Source organism: Denticeps clupeoides, chromosome 20, assembly GCF_900700375.1.
Source record: "Denticeps clupeoides chromosome 20, fDenClu1.1, whole genome shotgun sequence".
NCBI classification, from domain to species: Eukaryota; Metazoa; Chordata; class Actinopteri; order Clupeiformes; family Denticipitidae; genus Denticeps; species Denticeps clupeoides.
This window is the reverse complement of record NC_041726.1, coordinates 13,606,470-13,627,527: the sequence shown is the minus strand read 5'-3', so window position 1 is coordinate 13,627,527 and position 21,058 is coordinate 13,606,470. Positions and strand designations below refer to the sequence as shown.

General features: G+C 41.6%; 1 protein-coding gene across 4 annotated transcripts; it reads right to left on the bottom strand.

The window, feature by feature from the left end:
• Positions 1–11,967: 11,967 nt before the first annotated feature.
• cers2a (ceramide synthase 2a) lies at positions 11,968–20,926 on the bottom strand. 4 transcript variants are annotated; one of them, XM_028964318.1, is made up of 11 exons: positions 20,523–20,926; positions 19,057–19,606; positions 18,693–18,810; positions 18,380–18,498; positions 17,769–17,826; positions 17,624–17,674; positions 17,180–17,272; positions 14,884–15,012; positions 14,453–14,559; positions 13,666–13,819; positions 11,968–13,588 (listed from the first exon to the last, which is right to left on the bottom strand). In XM_028964318.1, the coding sequence occupies exons 2-11, from the start codon at positions 19,278–19,280 to the stop codon at positions 13,433–13,435; spliced, it is 1,209 nt and encodes a 402-aa protein (XP_028820151.1). In that variant the 5' UTR covers positions 19,281–19,606; positions 20,523–20,926; the 3' UTR covers positions 11,968–13,432. The 4 variants fall into 4 exon arrangements, with proteins under 4 accessions (XP_028820151.1, XP_028820152.1, XP_028820153.1 ...); XM_028964319.1 differs by having other exon boundaries at positions 19,057–19,230; XM_028964320.1 differs by having other exon boundaries at positions 19,057–19,230; positions 20,673–20,926.
• Positions 20,927–21,058: the final 132 nt, after the last annotated feature.

The window sequence follows — 21,058 nt, the reverse complement described above, 5'->3', positions numbered from 1 at the left end:
CCAGGTAACATCAAGTTGGAGTGGTTTGAATACAGTGCTTTTGTTTGTATAGAGAGAGAGTTTTTCACACTCTGTATTCTACCCACTTTTTATACATGTAATTATGTATATTGCTTTAAATGTTTGTATGTACATTAAAAGTTTATTAATATTTTAATAATGTTCTTGGAGTAATTGGACATTTCTTAAACTTGTTTTCTTATATTTACAAAAGCTTTTGATGGATAATTGTAAACAACGTCTATGTGTTATGTGCAGTTATGTGCAGTTTTTGGTTATTACTTTTTTATAGTTTCATTTGGTAATGAGCATTTGAGCATTTGTTTTTTTTATGCAGTTTGAATCTTCTCTTCATTTTCTCAGAGTGGCTTTGATTGAAGAAGAGTCTCTTTTGTGCCTTTTGATTCGAATTGTACCATAAGGTGGCGCTGTTGTACAATGAACCGCTGTGACCCCATAGATTTCTATGAATGTAGGGGAAGTGGGGTAGCTAGAGCCGTAAAATGCTTTACCACTGTCTAGCTTGTGTGAAGAAGTGGACCAATCATGGTCAACCTTGGAGCAAATTCGTCAAATCAGAGTGCATCTTTTAATCGACATGCCAGGACCTGCCCATATATACACACATATATACACTGCAAATGCGGAGAAACTTATCCATCATTCAGGTATGTATATAATTGGCCCAACATTTACTTTTAATCATAACATTAAAGGAAGAAATTGAATAAAATAACTTGAAAGCTTGTTGTAAGTCGCTCTGGATAAGGGCGTCTGCCAAATGCCGTAAATGTAAATGTAAATGAGTAAAACTGAGTTTATGGTAATATGTAAGAAAGCATGACTGCCACAGTAAACACTGTTGGATGAGTTTAACCTCCCAAAAAGACTGTTGGAATGATTTGCTTGTTAGTATTGCACTTTTCTGGTTGGCCTAATGTGTCACAGGCCAATACAATAGACAAACAATTTAGCATGTGTTAAATACATACTGAAACTGACTGTAAAAGTAGTGTGAAAAAAGAAAAAGTTTTCATTAAACAGTCATTGTGAAATTGTATTGCATTGTCAAATGAATATAAAAGTAAGAAGTAACCCTGATTGCCACATTTGCCAAAATTATTACCCCCACTTATGAAATTAAACGCTTTTGATTTCTCCATAAAAATTACCAGAATAACAGAAATTGTTATTTTAGAAATAAATACTCTATAAATAACAATGTCCACTAAATTAAATTAGGATGTTCTATTGATATACTGAGTTGAAACAAGAGAGGACAAAAATGAGATATCTAAAATGATTAGCTCCCTGTCAACAGTGTACCCTTTGTGAGTCACAACTGACACCAGTCTTTTAGAGTTGGTATTTAATGGGTTGGCACAGGTCTGCTTTTTGCCCATTCAACCATTGCATATTGTTCTAGCTGGTCCAAATTGCATGGTTTCCGATCATGGACATTCAACCACAGATCCTCAATATCTGTGCAGGCAACTCCAGGATTTGGTATCCTTGAGGAACTTTTGGCCTAATTTTTTTTGGGTCATTGTCGTGTTGGAAAACGCAGTGACGACCTAAGCCTAGACTACAAGCAGATTTTTGCATATTCTCCATCAAAATGTAAACGGAATTTTCTTTTTTTATGATGCCATGCACCTGAACAAGGCTCCCTGTGCCTGAGGCTGCAAAACAGCCCCACAGCATGATGCTGCCACCACCATGTTTAACTGTGGGAATTCCTCTACCTTTCTTCACCAAACATAACCAGCATCCATGTGCCCAAACAGTTCCAGTTTAGTCTCATCAGACCAAAGCACAGACTTCTAAAACTAACCTTTACCTGTTGACGGGCAAACCTTATTTGGGCTCTGATGTGCTGCTTATGGGTTCTAGGCACCTCTCTTCTGTTCAAGTGACCTGTTCCTTGATGTCTTTTTTATGCTGATTGAATGTCGTTAGGAAGCCAAATTAAGCTGATTGGTTAATGATTAGGTGTAATGGGGCTACTACACTGCTCAAAACACTGCTCAACAACACAATGTAACTCTTCACATGCTGTTGTGAAAATGGAATAGACAACAGGCGGAAATTATAGGACATCCCCAATAAAGGCATGGTTCTGCAGGTGGTGACCACAGACCACTTCTATGGTTGCTATGCTTTATGGATGATGTTTTGGTCCCTTTTGAATGCTGGCGGTGCTTTCACTCTGGTGGTAGCAGGAGACGGCGTCTACAACCCACACAAGTGGCTCAGGTAGGATGCACATCAATGCGAGTTGTGGCAAGAAGGTTTACTGTGTCCAGAGCATGGAGGTGCTACCAGAAGACAGGTCAGCATATCAGGAGACGTGGGGGAGGCTGTAGGACAGCAACAACCCAACAGCAAGGCTGCTAACTCCATCTTTGTGCAAGGAGGAACAGGAGGAGCACTGGCAGTTCGGCAACTGGCAGTTGCGAGAGAACACAACGAATGGCTAAATTAAACCTGTGCTCTTCACACCTGAAAGCAGGTTCACACTGAGCACATGTGACAGACGTGACAGAGTCTGGAGACGCCGTGGAGAACGTTCTGCTGCCTGAAACATCCTCCAGCATGAGCAGCTTGGCAGTGGGTCAGTAATGGTGTGGGGTGACACAGCCCTCCATGTGACTGCCATTAGGAACCAAGATGAGATCCTCAGTCCCCTTGTGAGACCAAGGGAACTTTGCACCACAGACTGTCCAGGATTTAGCGAATGCTTTACTCCAGGTCTGGGAAGACCATCCGCCATCCGCAATTCATATTGCAAAATAAATTTAACCATAGACTGTAGACGGAATTTGTTGCGGCATATACTTTGATAAGTAAATTTAAATGTAACTGGTTTTGAAAGGGCAACATGTGTCCATTGAAAAGGCGCTGCAGCAGGAAGTAGAACAATAAACCTTTTTTCGGATACAGATATCAACATACAGCATAACCACATACCAGATTAAACAATATATGTGCAATTCTACTGAAAGTGGACTTTCTGTCACGCCTATAAGGCCAGTGAAATACCAGGTTTTTGTATAATGCAAATGATTCTACAATTATTTATGTTTTTCTGTATTCAGCTGTGGAGTTTACATTAAAAATAAAAAAGAAAATGTTTAAGTAACACAATGCTTGTTCATATTTTATCATGCACTCCCTCCAGGATTTCCATGCACGCTGTCAGTACCCGATCTCAGGCGCGAAACGGATCGGGCATCCCCAATAAAGGTGTGGAAGTAGGCAGTATTGGGTCTGCAGTTTTTAAGGATAATTACTCGGGAATTACTACTAATTTTAATGATATTTAAAGTCTTGTTTTTCTGAAAACTAAATACACTTTTTTTGGAAAGTAAAAACACTTCACTCGTCATTTCTGTCAGAAGAAAGTTTTTATTAAACCTGATTTGCCACTTTCTTTTTATATGAACATTTCGCACCAGTGTTCTGTTTGAAAAGGTGTTGAATGGGTTGACAAGTGTTAAAATGATGAAAGGCTCATAATATGGAATATGGGTGTTGCAGTGACCAGATCATCCCAACTTAAAACCTACAGCAAATTTATAAATCATCATTATCATCATCATGAAAACACAAAACGCTCAAAAGTTCTTACAAAGCTCTAGCAACATCAAATCTGTCCTGCTAACCTGAACATGGTGTCATTTTTCTAGTGGTGGAGTGAAGGCTGCACTTTGCTTCTACTTATGTCCCCTACATGCTTGTTGCCAGGTGCAGCTCCTTGCTGCCGAACTGATGTAATGTAGAGAAGATGCCATATTATCGTGGAAACTGGTCTCCGGTTGGAGCCAACATTAGATAGCAGTCACTAAAATTACAAGTGTTAAAAAAGACTTAATCAATTTGGCAAGTCCAGATTCTACTGCAGTCATACCTACCCTTAACAAGAATATTGTTAAGATGTTTGGCAAGTAGTCGTATCGTATACTTTATGTCAGAAACGATTGATGACCTGTCAATGTGAGGCTAAATGTTTTGATGGATTAAGCCTTCCCCCTCCCCTCCCTTCCACTTTCCTTCCCTTCCCAACGGGAATGATTCAATCTGTAGAGAGTGAAAACTGTTCCTCTTTTCACATTCTGTTCCTCTGGTGAAATGAAACTATTCCTCATGTTGATTTACGAACAAACCTTCTCCAGCGAGTGACTCATTTACGCGTCTTCAGATGATATGGCACACACAAACATTTAACAACGTACAAATTCTATTTAGTTGGGAGAATTCAACATAGTTTTTTTCTACAAAAGACAGACCAATAGGATTTCTGGTTTTCAAATAAATATATTCATGAACAAAACTTACGAATGTTCTTTTTAATAAACAGAAATGATTCAATATTCTTGACAATCCCCCACTTGTGGAAATGCTGTTTCTCTATATCTATAATCACCCATCCTGTCCTGACTTAAAGACTCCCAGATGTTGGTGGTTTTTGACCGTTTGACACTAACCATAGCTTTCATGAGGTTTCACAGAATTTGTTAATATGTGATTGTTTTTTTTTTTAAGTGTGTGTTTTTTACAGTCTTAGTGTTAAATACGTTTACATGGCAGTGGTGCCCTAGTTAAGGAAGCGGCTAATCAGAAGGTTGCCAATGAGGTGCTCACTTAGGGTTATGGTTAAAAGCAGAGGACACGTTTCACTGTGTGCACCATGTGCTGTGCTGCAGTGTATCACAATGACAATCACTTCACTTTCACTAAATTCAATACTTTTCAGTTTATTTTAAAAATAGAATGTGTGTGCTAACCAGACTTCGACCGAACATAGCAGAATACACGTTTTCTTTTCAGAAAACATAATCCCCATTCCCCCCAGGGGTGCATGCTTCACCCCCGACCCCCAGGGGTGCATGCTTCACCCGACACCCTCCCCTCATGACACAGAACCGTGATTCATTAACCTAAATCACTATACCAATTTCTTTGTGTGAAATGTCTATGTTTTAAATGATTATTTTTGAAATACAACACACATGCTAACTCGATTCTGACTGAACATAAAAGTATGCCATTTTTTCAAAAGAAAAACGTAGCCTGACATCAGACAGACCAATAGGATTTCTGTTTCTCAAATAAATATATTTATGAACGAAATGTAGAATTATCTATTAATATGGGCCTATAAAACAGGCCTACCCACTTTTTACCCCCTTTTCAATATAGTTCACATCAGACATACATTTTTAGACATGTTTCAATATTATTTTCATGTAACTTAAACCAAAAGTCTCATTTTTAAACAGAAGTCTTAATTTCTGGAATCACATTGGGGGTGTGATTTTAGAAAAGGGGCAAGTATCTTTAGGGGCGGGGGTGTTGTGTTTGATCATTGGCTACCATGCATCAAAGGATTTTTGGATATTTAAGTGTCTCCTACCATGCCACTATCTGACCAGAGAAGAACCTTGTGATGGATTTCCTTATAATTCTCACTTCCTATTTTTATAATATACAAATCTATGTATTGTATCATAATCGCTCTATTTTTTGTTTATTAGGTGTGTTTTTTGGGTCCATCAAATCAAAACGTTTTTTTTTTTTTTAAAACGTGTCTTGTGAGTTTAAATATGTGTAAAAATGGTATTGCATAAATTAATTAATCTACATTTTTTTATATACATGTAGTATTCAGACACAACATGTGATGGTATGTGTAAAACTAAAATAATTATTCTTCATTCTAGCAACGGGTGCACAGGTGTTTTTTAACAGATATCCATATACATATTGTTTTAGCGAAACAGCAGACTGCAACAAATTTCATTTCTGAGACTGTGTCTCAGTGTGCCTGAGGCCTTGGGTGCTGCATAATTTCTCCCAATAGTGTCTATGACAGTGTGTTTGTGTAAATTGTACAGCCAATTTACAAAAGCTAGTCCCCACCATTCCCGAATCCGAGTCTATAGTACGGCAGATACAGACACCGACGAACGCGTCAATATCCCATAAACCCAAAAGGAAGCATGGTTGGGTGCTGCTTCGGTTGCAGTCCCACAGTCCCACGGAGTGCCACTGGATAAGCAAACCAGGATATGGTCTTGGATTAACACCAGATGCATTTTCCCATTTCCCAACTCTCCAAAATGCATTCTCCATGCAGCTGATTGGTCAGACCTGCTCCTCCTGATAGGTGGAGGTAGAAATGGCCCCATAAGGGTCAACCACTGTCTGAGCACAGCGCACCATGGTCGCTAGCAAGAAAAGGCAGAGGAGAATGAGGAAGAATAAGGCAAATCCGAGGTCCACATCTATCTCCAGACTTGACACAGGCGGTGCTGGCTGGTCCATCTGGGGGGCTCCCGCTAGTCGAGTGAGGTTGACTTGTGGCACCTCGTCGTCTCTTTTAAGCTGTGTCAGAAGATCTGTGTTTTCCAGCCCATAATGGAGGGATCGTTCAGCGTTCAGTTTCTCCCTCCTGTGAACACAGAAGCAAGAGCATAAGTCTCTAAATCTCACTCTGCTGTACCAAAACACTACATTTAAAAGCAGACGTCATGCGGTGTGTGAATGCTCCTGCTCATGTTGCAGCAGAAAACTGAAGTAGGTGGGCATTTTTGTATTTTTTCCTCAAAGACATGTCATGTGAAGTGGCAATACATCTCAATTTATCTGTCACATGAATAATTAATATCGCTGTCGGTGTAGGTAGAATACGTAATCACGCCTGGAGAGACAAATGTCTTATAGTGTGGAGTAGTATTAGCTCTGTCGGCCTGGCCTGGAATGGAAGTTCATGCAACATTGATTGCGGTTGACACAGGACATGCGTCTTGTAACGGCAATATAACTACGTATGTTACTTGTTGTCTTAACCCACCATAACCCACATAACCCACCATGTTTTCTCACGATTGTTTTTTTTTTTACTTTTGCAAAATGCACCACTGAAAAACAAGTCACGATGTCAGGAAAGCTGATTTCTCGAGACATAATACAGAATACAAAAGTGCTCTATTGAGGAAACAAACCCAGCCACTGGAGATGCAGATGATTTCTAGGTGCCGGTCCCAATACCGGATAAATGGAGCGTCAGGAAGGGCATCGGCGTAAAACTTTTGCCAATCAGAGAGGAAGAAGAGAAAGAAGAAGAAGAAAAGGCTATCTTTGATTTGGTTTGGATTTGTTTAAGTAACAGCTTCAGACTTCTGTACTTGGACCAATGGACCATCATCCATTTGACCAGTGCAGGTTGGAAGGTTAATATAAACGGCTACCTGGTGATCAAGGACAATGGACCAATTCCTCTGAAGAAATTAAAGTGATTGTAATTGTAAAACATGGCACAGCACAGAACACGGTGCCTCTGGTTGTTTTTCTGGTCACATTGTTCACTGTGCTGCACTGTGAAGTGCAAAAAAAAAAAGTCGACTTTTTAAGGAAGAACAATTAATCAATGCACGGCTCCTGTTTTGCCAAAGTTCCTAATTTCAAAGTTTTTTTATGATAAAAAAATGGACTTGACAGCTTGACTGTCTTTGCATTCTTCATGATGGTTAAGGTGAGATGTGTGTCATAGCATTGGTGGTATGAACCAAAGCATCAAACACCTACAGTGGTTATGGAAAGTATTCAGAAAATTTTCACTCTATATTGCAGCCATTTGCTAAAATGAATTTTTTTTTTCCTTGAGAATCATGAGGTCAAAAAAACTGGCTGAAGTGAAGTGAAGGTCATTGTGAAACACCGGTTCCTAAGAGCACAGTGACCTCCGTAATCCTTAAATGGAAGACGTCTGGGACGACCAGAACCCTTGCTAGAGCTTGCTGCCCGGCCAAGCTGAGCTATTGGGGGAGAAGAGCCTTGATGAGAGAGGTAAAGATGAACCCAAAGATCATTGTGGCTGAGCTCAAGAGATGCAGTCAGGAGATGTGAGAAAGTTGTAGAAAGTGAACCATCACTGCAGACCTCCACCAGTTGCAGCCGAGTACAGGGATATCCTGGACAAAAACCTCCAACAGAGTGCTCAGGACCTCAGACTGGGCTGAAGGTTGTTCCAACAAGACAATGACCCTAAGCGCACAGCTAAATTAACAACGTAGTGGCTTCACAACAACTCAGTGATTGTTCTTGAATGGCCCAGCCCTGAATTAAAACCCAATTGAGCATCTCTGGAGAGACCTAAAAATGGCTGTCCACCAACGTTAACCATCCAACCTGCCAGAACTGGAGAGGATCTGCAAGGAGGAATGGCAGAGGATCCCCAAATCCAGGTGTGACTTGTTGCATCTTTCCCAAAAAGACTCATGGCTGTATTATATCAAAAGGGTGCTTCTACTAAATACTGAGCAAAGGGTCTGAATACTCAGGACCGTGTGATATTTCAGTTTTTCTTTGTTAATAAATCTGCAAAAATGTCAACGATTCTGTGTATTTCTTGCAATATGGGGTGCTGTGTGGACATTAATATGGGAAAAATGAACTTCAAAGATTTTAGCAAATGGCTGGAACATAACAAAGTTTGAAATATTTAAGGGGGTCTGAATACTTTCCGTACCCACTGTATATCAGATCCCACCACTTACCTTCATGTCCCCTGCACTACAGACACCGCATCTTCTCTCTTTCGCCACCCTTTCACCTTGTCAACGTCTCACCTCATCGTTCCCTCGAGACCGGCCTCTTTAATTTCATTTGCCTTAATTGTTTCTGCCATGTTGCACAACAGATATGCCTATACCAGACATGCACACCCGGCGCGTATACACACGAAAAAACCTCCCCCTCGATCCCACTGAATAGTTTAGCAGGAGTCAAATGACGGCGAGCACAGTTCACATGTGAATAAAACACCCGGGGTCTTTGTTCTCCTGTCACGGAGCCTTTGAGCCTAATCACCCACTGGGCACAACACCTCGGTAACTCAAGCCGAGGCCTGAACCGCGGCAGGCATCTCTTTAGCGCGGCGGCTCGTAATGAGCGGGAGAAAGCTGGATGGGGGGGGGCAGGGAAGATGGAGGAGAGGAGGGAATATTATTCATGAAAGGGGGAGTTTCATAGAAAAGGAAACTGATTCTGAACAAAGACGGCGTTGGATTGGGTGTCGGCCAAGAGGAGTGAGGAGGGGGAGGTTCGAGGTGAGCAGGTAAAGTGAGCCACATCACATGCAATTGACCCAGGGACCCAGGGGCCACCGATCAGGAAATCGGAACAGGGTGGTAGAAGAAACAAATTTAATCATAAGATTTAAACCCTCTGCAAGGTCATTATTTTATTCACATAAGAAAAATTTTAATGACCCATGCAATGAAAATACAGCGAATGTTCAAAAAAGTATATACATTTTTTTTTTTGATTATATTTGCAATACATATATTTATTATTAAATGTCAGTAAAGTACTATTAATGCAATAAAATCATATGAATGTTTTTGCAAACTATTTATCAAACCTGGAGCATGCTTATTTAACGCATTTCATTCATAATATAAGGATTCTTTTTTTGCTGACTTATTGTCAAGTTTTGGAAACGACTCACAAAACACGATTTACCACATGATTTACTACAACTAAAACTGCAGACTTGAAAACACAGAAAAGTGTGAGAGCGCACGAGAAAGCATTTGTTGCTCATAGTTTTTAATTCATTAAAGTAAATTACTATTTGAATTAATGACTCCGTAACATAAATATATCTTCAGACAGAAGTAAAAATGATTACAAAGCCAAATGAAAAGTGTTCACTTACCTTGTTCTTCTTGTCCTCCTGTGGATTTGATAAAAAAATACACTGTTGAAAATGGTTTCTAAGAAAAATTATCACAAAAATGATGACAATGATTTCCCGTGGTTGTAGCCAGCCCCCTTTTGGAGAAGTGGATTGAGGTCTGCATCTAGCGCACAGGATGTTAGTGGGATTAACCTGAACCATGGTGACCTTTTGGAGTCTAATGTACGGCACGGATGAGAGAGGAAAGAGTGGCAGAAGCAAATTTGCATAGGGTCCATTTCACCAGGGAAAGTTCATTAAAACCGAGTAAAGCCCACACAGAGTAAAGCTGGGGACCATTCTCATAACCGGTCGGTTTGATTATATCCTCCAGAGTCTCTTTTTTTAATGCTTCTTGAAGCCCTGGTGAGCATTTAAGCGTCCGCCTATTCAACTGGTACAATTACAGCATCTCTCGGTTTACTTTTGGAGTTTGGATGTTTTGGGAAGCATTTTTCCAGTAAATTTTTTCAGATGTGCAGGACACATTGAGAGAAGGTAAGACCAATACAACAATATTCATGGCAGAAATTAGCAAAAAATTACAGGATCAACCAAAAAAAAAAAAAAAAAGCCTTTTAATCAGTTTACAAAAACTACCAATTAGACGGAGCGTAAGAATTTTTAAGAATTATGTACTTGCAAATAAAAATGGTTCACTTCTACAAGAATACATTGCCAGCATTTTATTTATCAAAACTTTGCTCTATTTTCAGTAATAATAATAATACATTGAATTGACCTCAATTAAAAATTGTATATTTTTACATTTAATATAGTATTTTATATTTAAATTAAATGTATTCATGGTATTATACAATAAATGATAAGCTCAGCCATTTGACAGACAGGCGATTTGACAGACTGGTGCATATTATCAAAGAGCCTAAATCTAAAATCTAGAACTTCCCGAAGTTTGTTTTTTTTTAAATCTAATTTCCCTTATCTGGAACACACAGCACAACTGCAGAGTCAAGTAGGCTTCTGCTCTGAGGCCACTATCAAGTGCAGTTTCCTAATCAACTGATGTGTAAGGCATGAAAACATGCGGTCGGTATCAAGCGATAACCCCACCGCCTCGAGTTTCATCTCAGGCTTTGAGTCAAGCGGCCAAAAGACACATGGAAATGTCTCCGGTGACACGCCGTGAGTCAGCCGCTGTCATCACAGTTGACCTTGCGGCTCCCCGATTTAAACTGCTGGCTGGAGGCAGGCGGATCTCAGAACATCAGTCAAACGTGTGTGGACCATTAGCTGGCTGGATTACTGCATCCCGTCCTCCCTCAACATGACACTATATACTCCCCATCAGTCTATGTTGTAAATAATGGATAGGCAGTGGGCTGGTTTCCCAGACAAGGATTATATACTTCTAGGACAGATGCATTTTTAATGGATCATTTACATTAATAAAGCAAGTTCTATTTGGATCTAATCAGGGTTGCATTTCTCAACTACAAAAGCAATGGTATTGGGTGTAATGAATTATTACTTTATTTCTAGACTTTCTAAAATAGACTTTTGTGGCAAGTTATGTTTTAATGAAGTATGATCATTTCACACGTTTTAACGTGAATCTATTGTTCTGAAGCCACAAGCAACTTGTTTAAAGGTTCCTGATATTTTGATTTCTGTGAAGTCATGCTGTTGCAATATATGCTGTTGTCTGGATGGGAGCGTACGTTGCTCTCTTCTCAGTATATATGGAGCAGGCAGGGGGAAAAAAGTACCCTCAAATACCATCATAGATGTAGGATTTTAAACCAGAGTGCTGATAGTCCCTCTCCTCTTTTGTCCAGCCGATGCAGTGAGCACGGCCCTTTTTAAATGAGGTTTGGCCCAGAGAAGACAGCTGGATTTGAGGGTTATGTTCACACACAGCTTCACAGGTACATAACAGAGGTTTGACTTGCTTTTCTGCACTTAGCCAATTGTGATCAGTCATTTCTGGAAGAGTCTTCTGAGGGCATCAAACACCGTTCATGACATTTGGTGCAGTAAATGATATTAGATATTTTTGTTCCCAGTCATGTCAAGGACCTGCTGTTCTGTAGATTCTTTTTCTTTTTTTGATGAGTTGCTGCCATGAAGTTCTAGCTCATTCTGGTTTGGTTGTAGTCTATGGTATGGATTGTGTGCATGTCAAACGACACCATTCAGCCTTGTCACGTCAGCACACAAGTTTAAATTTAGTCCGCAGAACATACACAACAACACAAAAATATCATTAGCCACATGTATCTTTATATAATAGTTTAGCACTTAAATGATTATACAAAACAAAACATTGGAAGGGGAACCAAATCACATGATCATTTCTGTATCATTTGTTTATCACCACAAGATATGAGATGAAGACAACAAATGGAATGGACAAAGAAAGCAGAGGTGACAAGTGTGTGTGTGTGTGTGTGTGTGTGTGCGACTGGCGCATGGTGAAACAATCATGGAAGAGAGAATGTATAAAATTGGAGAAAGAGTTGAGACCGTAACCAAAATAAAAAAATAAGATTCATTCTTTGAGAAGGCACTTATAAACTAAACAGATATATTGTACTCTGTAGTACAATACCAAGAATGACCCAGTGTAATAAAAAAATAATTAAAATTAAATAAGGCAAATAGTAGGACCACAACAGCAACTGCAGATACAATTGACACAACCAGTCTTGTGTTTTGAATTGGTCTCATATTTGGTCTACATGCTTGTAATAAGTCAGTAAGATGGTGTACAGATATGGACCAAACTCTTTAACTCCTTGCATATGAGTGCATACTGTGGTGTAAAGATAAATAATACTGGCAGAGTTGCACTGGGAAAGGCCGAGCATGAAAACGCATAAAATAAGTAAACATCGTGATTCCACTGATCCACAGACCGTCAGTCGACTGAAATGTTAAAAAGCAGTAACTGTTTGGGAAACAATGTGTACAAAATTTTTGATTTTAGCGGGGTGAAATTATTTTAACTTGCAATCTAGGGACAAGACATAAATTAAAACAAAACCAAAAAAATAAAACAGCTAGTGAATGGATTTATTTGGCATTTTAGCTACTATTTGTCCAACCAATGGGCAGAGTACCGGACCCACATTTTTGGAAAACTACTCAGCAGCAGGGTTCAGGCACACGGTTGGGTCAACGGGACAGACGTGCAAGTGATGGCTCGGGCCACTTCTAACCAAAAAGGCCACTGTGTGTTGGCTATGCCTGGCTGGCATAAACTGTTAATTGCGTTACTTGCGGAGAAATAGACAGAAATCTCCTCTACAGTCCATAATAGGTATTACCGTCGGAGGGAAGAGGATATAACTATGTGTCAGAGGCACATACTGTAGAGGACAGAGGAGCTGTTGGGCAGCGAGGGGACGGGGTCGCGTAAGGAGCCCGTAAGGCACTACAGAAGGGCTAGTAAGAGCACGGCAGTGAGCAGCATGTGTGCTATTCAAAATACTGTTCCCCCATACTGTCTTGCTTCCGCAAATTAGTGTATTCTAGGAAGGGAATGATGTTAGTGTCCAGCACTGTGGAGGTGTTGGAGTTCTGTGCTTTATGTAGAGGAGCGTGCGTGCGTGTGTGTGTGTGTGTGTGTGCATGGACGGACAAGATCTCCATCTTGGATTTTCAGTCTTTTGGTCTAATCCGTGTGCGAGAGTAAGGGAGACTCTCGTCTGGACAAACCCTGCATCATTCCTTTTTGTGGTGGTTGTTCAGGCTGGAGTGGCCATTTTGAACTGGTCCGTTTTTCATTTTGGCTGCCTTGCCATTCGCCTTGTCCTCGTTGTCGTCATCCTCGGAATTGTCAGTCTCTTCTTTGTCACTTCGCTCATCCTCGACAATATTCTGAAAAGAAATCACATTTTTAGCCCGTGACGAAAATGGGACCAGGTGATATGGGTAAACCGTTTAAGGACACTTACGTTGCCAGGAAGAAACTTGATGGCCATGCGCACAATTAACACCGCCCAAAAGATATGAAGACACAGCAGTACCAGCAGTAGCCCGTTAAAGAAGTAGAAACCAAAAAACGGTTTGTAGATCGTCAGAGGGTACACCCATGTTGTGTACATGATCCTGCAGAGGAAGTAACACATACACACTTATTTTGGGAAAGCAGTTATATTAAATATTCCACCCACCTTCCAAAAAAGTTAGATTAGATAAGGACAGAAGCTAAACCACCAACTGCGCTACTGATGCTGATTATTGCTTCGAAGTTTATTACTTCTAAATTAATTTAGTAGTGGTGCTAGAAAATATCTATACAGCAATATATTGTGATATTTTATGTGGTAATACTGTATCGTTATTTTTGAACACAAATTTAGTCCACCGGGTGATTCGTTTTCTTTAGTGAGCTCAGCAGAGGTGAGAGTCCGCGTGAGACTGCAACCTCCACACCTGTAGATGGCGCTGTACGGCTGGGTACGTCAAATCACTGACATTTCAGGCAGAGTAAAATCGCATCGTGACCCATGTATACATACACCAATACACACCCCTAGAATTTAGATTACTTCAAGTATGTGACAGACAAAAGATCAGGTTTGCTACAGATGTGACAAACATCAATGGGCTTTATTATGAAGAGAGTATATAAAGGGGTAAATATTCGTTGCATTTCAATACAAATGACCCAAAAAATTAAGGTTAATTAAATTAAGGCTGGTTATTGAACTGTGCTGTGATTATTCTGGAGAACCTCACCAGAAGGGGAAGAAGATGAGTCGGGAGATAATGAAGACCACGGCAAAGATGATGAATATATAGTTGCAAGCTTTTCTCCAGCCTGCATAGTTAAACATTTTTGCTGACTGGGGAAGAAAATAAAGAGAGGAAATTAGGAAGGACAAAAGAATAGAATGATCTGCTGCAGCTGCAAATAAGAACCACTAGAGGGCAGCAAACCACAGCACGTTAATTTAATGAGCGGCATTACTGCACGCAGTGTTGTATTGCATTGCACCCAGCTTTAGACCCAGTCTAATTAAATCATAACGGTGCCCTGTGCATGTATTAGGTATTATATATTGAAACTAAGCTACAGATACGTTCCTAGCATAACCACAAACCAGACCCACTAATAACGTGTGATGCTAGGGACCTAAGCTCATGGCGTTATGAATATAGAGTTCTACCTCCAGCAGGTAGTCAGCACTATCATGCAACAGCATGATGAGGGTGCCAGCTCGGATGTAGTTCACACACCAGGAGAAGCTGATTAGCGTGATGGTGGCGACATGGTGAACTATCTGCTCCTTAAAGTCCTGATGAGAGAAAAGAAGTCACATGACAACGGTGGACATTTACGGCATTTATCAGACGCCCTTATCCAGAGCGACTTACAATCAGTAGTTACAGGGATAGTCCCCCCTGGAGACACTCAGGGTTAAGTGTCTTGCTCAGGGACACAAAGGTAGTAAGTGGGATTTGAACCTGGGTCTTCTGGTTCATAGGCGAGTGTGTTACCCACTAGGCTACTACCACCCCTTCTTGAATGGGTGGACAGTGTCTCTTTATTAACAAAACAACGTATGAAAGGAAAATTGACACTGCATATTGTTCTGCACGTTCCATGCTCTCGGTTCTCTGGAAAAGTCTTACCATGTTCATGTCTAGGTTACACAAAAAGAGGTTTATATAACAGGCAATATAAACAGAAAGGGTGAGTATTATGATCATGTGCTCTTTTCGTGGCCACCAAAAGTCGCCCAGCTCCTGTAACCACAGGATACACAGTTTGTATTTCTGCCTAATTTAACTCACTCATCCAGAGCTGCTTCTACTCACAAGTTAACACTACGCTGCTCAGCACAACGCCATCCTCGCAGTGGTCTCTGCCCTCTTAACCTCACCGGACACTTATTTGCCAGAGGAGAGAAGGGCTGTTGATGTTCTACAGGAGTCCCAAGTCCAAAGATCACTGCCAACAATGGACAGTTCAGCAAAAAAAAAAAAAAAAATTGAGCTGGGTCTAAGAACTCATTTACCAAGTAGTGGTAATTGGGCAACCACAAAACTGTGCATTGCCAATATTACCACACAGACAAACCGGTCCGTCTTGCGTGTGAAGCAAGCAGTGTCAATACTGATTATAAGATAAAAAAAATGCCTAGCACACCGTTTAAAATGACAAAAAGAGTCTGCCTCCACGCCTCCAAATCTCTGTTGCAGCCAAAGCCTAACGAGCCTGAAGAATTAACACCGCTCTCATTCCAGCTTTCCAAAACGGGAACTTCCTCTCGTCCTCCATTCAGCAACACTTCCCATCATGCAAGTGCAACGCAGGTGACGCAAAACAAAACTCAGGTCTGCGGACTCATAATAATGCAGACAATTTACCAAACACTATATTATAAGGGGAAAATCAAGCTTGAAAAGGTCATGTCAAACATAAGCACATTAGAGACATTTCATAGCTGCTGATCCGTGATTGGTCTATTCTTGGCTTTGGAAAACAACTGGCAATTGCCGATTAATCCCCCACCCTGTTGCAATTATCTCTAGCGTTAGGGGGGATGAATTGAGGAAGTAATCCTGTAAATTTGAGCGGACTGTTTAACTCAACTAGGCCAATTAAACCAGCAGATGCAAACAATTAAACCACTAAATGCAAACAAGTATATACAAGAATTTACGTCTACGGTGCGTCTGGCTTCATTAAGGTAGGTGGCAATTTCAGATCGTTATTACGGCTATTTCTGTTTTTCTGGTTCTGCAGTTTTGACCTGTTGCATCACAAAAGCAAGACACAATCTTGCAAATGAGATGCACATTCTCCACTGGCTGACTTCCTCTGTCTAGTCACATTGTCATAAAATGTTTTTTAAAAATAAATAATTATTTATTTATTTATTATAAAGTTTCAATGTGCAGGGGACTAAACATTTTTGTAACATGACCTTTTTTTAAAATGACCATAATTACAATATTAACAAGCTTTTGTGTTTATGTAGTGCATGCTTGAAAGAAAGAGGATTGACATAATACGATCTACCTGCACTGTAAACAGAGAAATTTTCACCCACACCCCATTTGCAAATCCTGCACAAGTCCTTACCCGCCCAGACACACACTCACAGTGAGCAGAGGAGAAACCTAGCGTAGTTGCGTCCTTCTGGGCTACATCGGTCCCTTCCCAGTGACCTAAAATCACCCTTCCAAGAACACCGAACCATGACACATTTGCACACTTAAGTACTCATTCCAGCGCCATAGAAAAAACATTTCTCATGTGGCATTACTTTAAATGCTTACAACTTGCCTGGAGGGGACCGTTTACTACGAGTCAAATTGACATGGCACAGCCTGTCTGAACTGTTGAACCTTGGCCACGCTGCGAGTAGCCGGGCCAGAGGAAGCCTTCCTAACGATACGGCCTCACGAGATGCGGTCATGGAGCTGTCTGTGGCGAAGATGGAGAACAGAACTCACCTTGCGCTTGACGTCTGACGCCACGCTGAACAGGAGAGACATGTAGAAGCCCAGCTCGATCATGTAGTACCAGTACTGCGAGGGGAGCAGAGTCTGGGGGACGGAGAGGAGAAAACAAATGTGCGTGAGTAACAAATGACATAAAAACCGGAGCGGATATGACTCGCTTTTGGAAATTTGGGTTAATATTTGCCAAATTTGAATCAGAGGGAGTGAGGCAATAATAATCAGCACAAAGAGAGACGACAGTGTGAACATTTTAAAAGCAGAGTAAGTAAGCCCTTCACATAAAAAGCAGAACTTCAGAATGAATGTCTCACATGGAATAATCATGCTTTCATTTCCTGACCCATAAAATTTGGTTATTAGGCAGCCAAACACCGTTCACAAATATTAGGGAAATATGATTACAACGATTTGGATACTGGAGCAGTGAGGACTCACCAGCTTAGGGAAGCCTTTCCACATCTCCTCCATTTCATACAGCCAAGGCTTCTGAGGAGACGGAGAGAGAGAAGAGGATGCGTTTCAGACGCTCGCCTGAGTTCAGCATGGTGTGAATAGAATATACCCAAGCACGTGTACTCACATCGATTAGTGCAGCAAGACCAGCAATGAAAGCAAAAAGGTAAAAGGTAAATCTCCAACTGCAAAAGAACAAACTAGATCAGCGAAACAAACATGCACACCAAGCGTAGAGTCCGTTCACGTCAAAGAATTAAAAATGAAATTAAAAAAGTGACCCTATGCTTCTGAACATATAAAACATTAATAGATTTGCCACACCACTCGGGACCACAAAGAAACCTTTATACGGCAGCCAAAAGCGAACCAACTGTATAATGCAGCACTGGCGATCTACTAGCCAAGTTCCCATCAGGTCAGGAACAAGGAACAGCACGGGCCCATTTTTACTACAATCAAATATTGCCATTGATGTTGGATTTGTCATTGTCTTTTCAATTACATTTTAATGCTTTGTGTATTTGACGCCTAGGGAACTTCTTACATGCATGTTTTGTGCATTTTTATATATAATAAAAAGTTGATATTGTGAATGTTAAAGTAGATGAAAGGGCTACAATAATAATAAAAAAGACTTTTTTTTGGGAAGACTATTCTCAATAATTCTCCATATTGAAACGAAAGTAAAATGGCCGCAGAGAGTTTTTTTTTTCCCCCCCATTTTCCTTTATTTACCTGGCCTCACGGAACTTCTTGAGTTGATTGGGGCGCTCCTGGTTCCGTCGCCTCCGGAACCATCTCTGAACCTGTCGCTCAGTGTAGCCAGTCTGTTTACTTAAGCTCTCTACAGCACTCTGAAATGGGAAGTTGAGTAACAGTGTGAGGGGAATATGACAAAGAACCATTCTTTCCCTGCTAACGTCAAATCTCTTTCTGAAACACGTTTGTATGTATTTATTTACAGTTCGGTAAGCAGTTCAAGTTCCATCGGGAGACATGACAATCCGTCCCTCGGGGACCGGGGTTCTCTGTGCAGTGACGTTTTTACCTGTGTAGGCTGCTTTGCTTTGCTACTGAAGAAGTTCTCCAGAACGGGACAGCGTGCCGCCCTGACACGCACTTTTTCTCGGACCCCCAGAAGAGATGCCAGAGGTACGGCCACTTTCCTGCACAAGCAACAAAAGCATGAGAGCGGCACGTTGGCGCGGCAGAAACGGCCGGTCTTTATCAGTAGTTTAGAAACCAGCTATGTGTTCTTTGAGATATGATAAGGCACACAGGGGACAAATGGAGTCTCATTCCTCATAGCCACGTAAAAGAAAGATAAATCGAGATTAAGCCACAATGACAGACAATCATGTGATGGTCACTGATGGGGAGGGGGGCTTGTGAGAGCATGTAGAAAAACTGACCTCTCGAAGACTTGTCGAACAAGAAGAAAGCAAAGGGCGATAGGTAAGGTCACCCAGAGGTCACCGGCCTTGGCGTAGACCTCATCACCCTTGTTCTCAAGGTCTTTCCATCCCAGGCCTTCCGGAAACCACAGCCAGTCCTGCCAGAACCAATCACTCAGCGCGGACAACATCCTGAGAAGGAAGATGGGAGACGTGCTGTGAGACGGACTCACAAGCATCATTCGACACGTTCAATTCGCCATATTCAGGTAGCACCGCTTCAACATCACAGGGACACTAAGACAAAAGCTAGGAAAAGCACTCGCTGGATGGGACCAAGCCAGCCGTGACATCGGAACCAAGGTCCGTTCTGGATCTCAGCTGAGGTGGCTGGTTTGGGGCTTTCTGGGAGTGGAGCCGAAGTGGATCAGAACCACCATCAACAGGCCGCTCCTGGAGAACTCAGACGGCGGTTTTCAATGAGGACACCTCAGCCCCACCAGCACAGAATTAATGGTTAAAGATGCCAGCTCATCTTCCATCGACTCAGCAGCAGCAATCTTTAACTCTTGAGAACACCAGAGATAAAAAAAACAACAAAAAAAAAAACTTAGAACTCCTTAACAGTAGAATCACCGCACCCAAAAAACCCCGCATTTTTCAACTTCAACGAGTTCCTGTATCTCACTGCATCTCACCACTCTGCCAAAACACAATAAATGTTGAGTCTGAATGACCTTCGACCCCTTCAACAGACCCCCCCCCTTCCTGTTTAGAGCCGGTGGTGGGGACCACGCTGCCCCCCGGGCCGCAAGTCTTTATGTGTTCAAACCACGTGAAACAGGGGGGGGAAAGTTCTCGTTTCAGAGTGATATCTATCTTTTAGATAATGAAACTAAAAATGTACCGCAATGTACCGTAACGGCGTTAAAAGGAAAAACATTTTAGCCTCCGGCTAACCACAAAACCTACACTACGCCTCGTCAGCTTTACGCCTGTTCTTAAAAAAAAATTAAAAAAAATAAAAAACACGTGAAAGAAGACAACACAGGTCACCGAGGACCATATTTACAGCAAATTGTGCACTTTCTTCGCCTTCAAGTGCTATCGGAAATGTCGTAATTTACGAGTCAGGAACACCTTCTCTACCGACTGGTCCTACACAGTAAAGCTATGGTCTTGTATAGTATTGGCGACGCCAATATCAACCAATTTAGATACCACACGGACATCTGAGAGCTTTGTTTGACTGTAAAATATAACTTTCCACTCGAACACGGAAGGCGAAATCGCGACCGCGTCTCCCGGCAGACGTGGAAGGAAAAAAAAAAAACCTCAGCGCCCATTTTGTTTTCTTGTTTCCGACACTCGGCTATTAAGATGTATTTTTCGCCATTTAAAAGAAAAAGGGAGGAGAAAGAGGAGAAAGACTCGTAAATGCGAGTTTGCCAGCAGCACTTGAAGGCGGCAGCACGGATCCTCACATAACGGTACTTCCGGAGCCAGGTACAAAAGCGGCGACGCTGCTGCTGCTGCTGCTGCTGCGGTGCTTCTGCGTCCCAAGTCCTCCGTTACGCAGGAGACGCCATTCAGCCGAGTCCTAACAAATATACATTTAAAAAAATTGTAATAACTTGTTTTCATCGACTACGATCCGCTCTCCTCGGTCCGCGGTGTTCTCCACATTGTAGACGCCCGATGGCGAGGGTTTAAATTAATAATAAATAAAAAAAAAAACAGTGGTTTGTCCTCAGTTTCTCGGGTCCCCGGCTGTGATTTGTAATTCCGCTGCCCGACTTCCCACTACTGTTTCCCCGCGACGGAGAGGCCTACAGCTCCGCGACGGATGTTTGGCCGGGCGGGGATCGGCGTCGGACGAGCGGGGCGGGGCCGGAGCGGGGCGTGGTCGGGCAGGGCGTGGCCCGGGCTGTTTAAAATGACGTCCGACGGATACACCCTAAAACGTGTCGTAATGAACGTTCCTGTGCCGTGCAGACACAGTCCATCAACCTTCTACTTA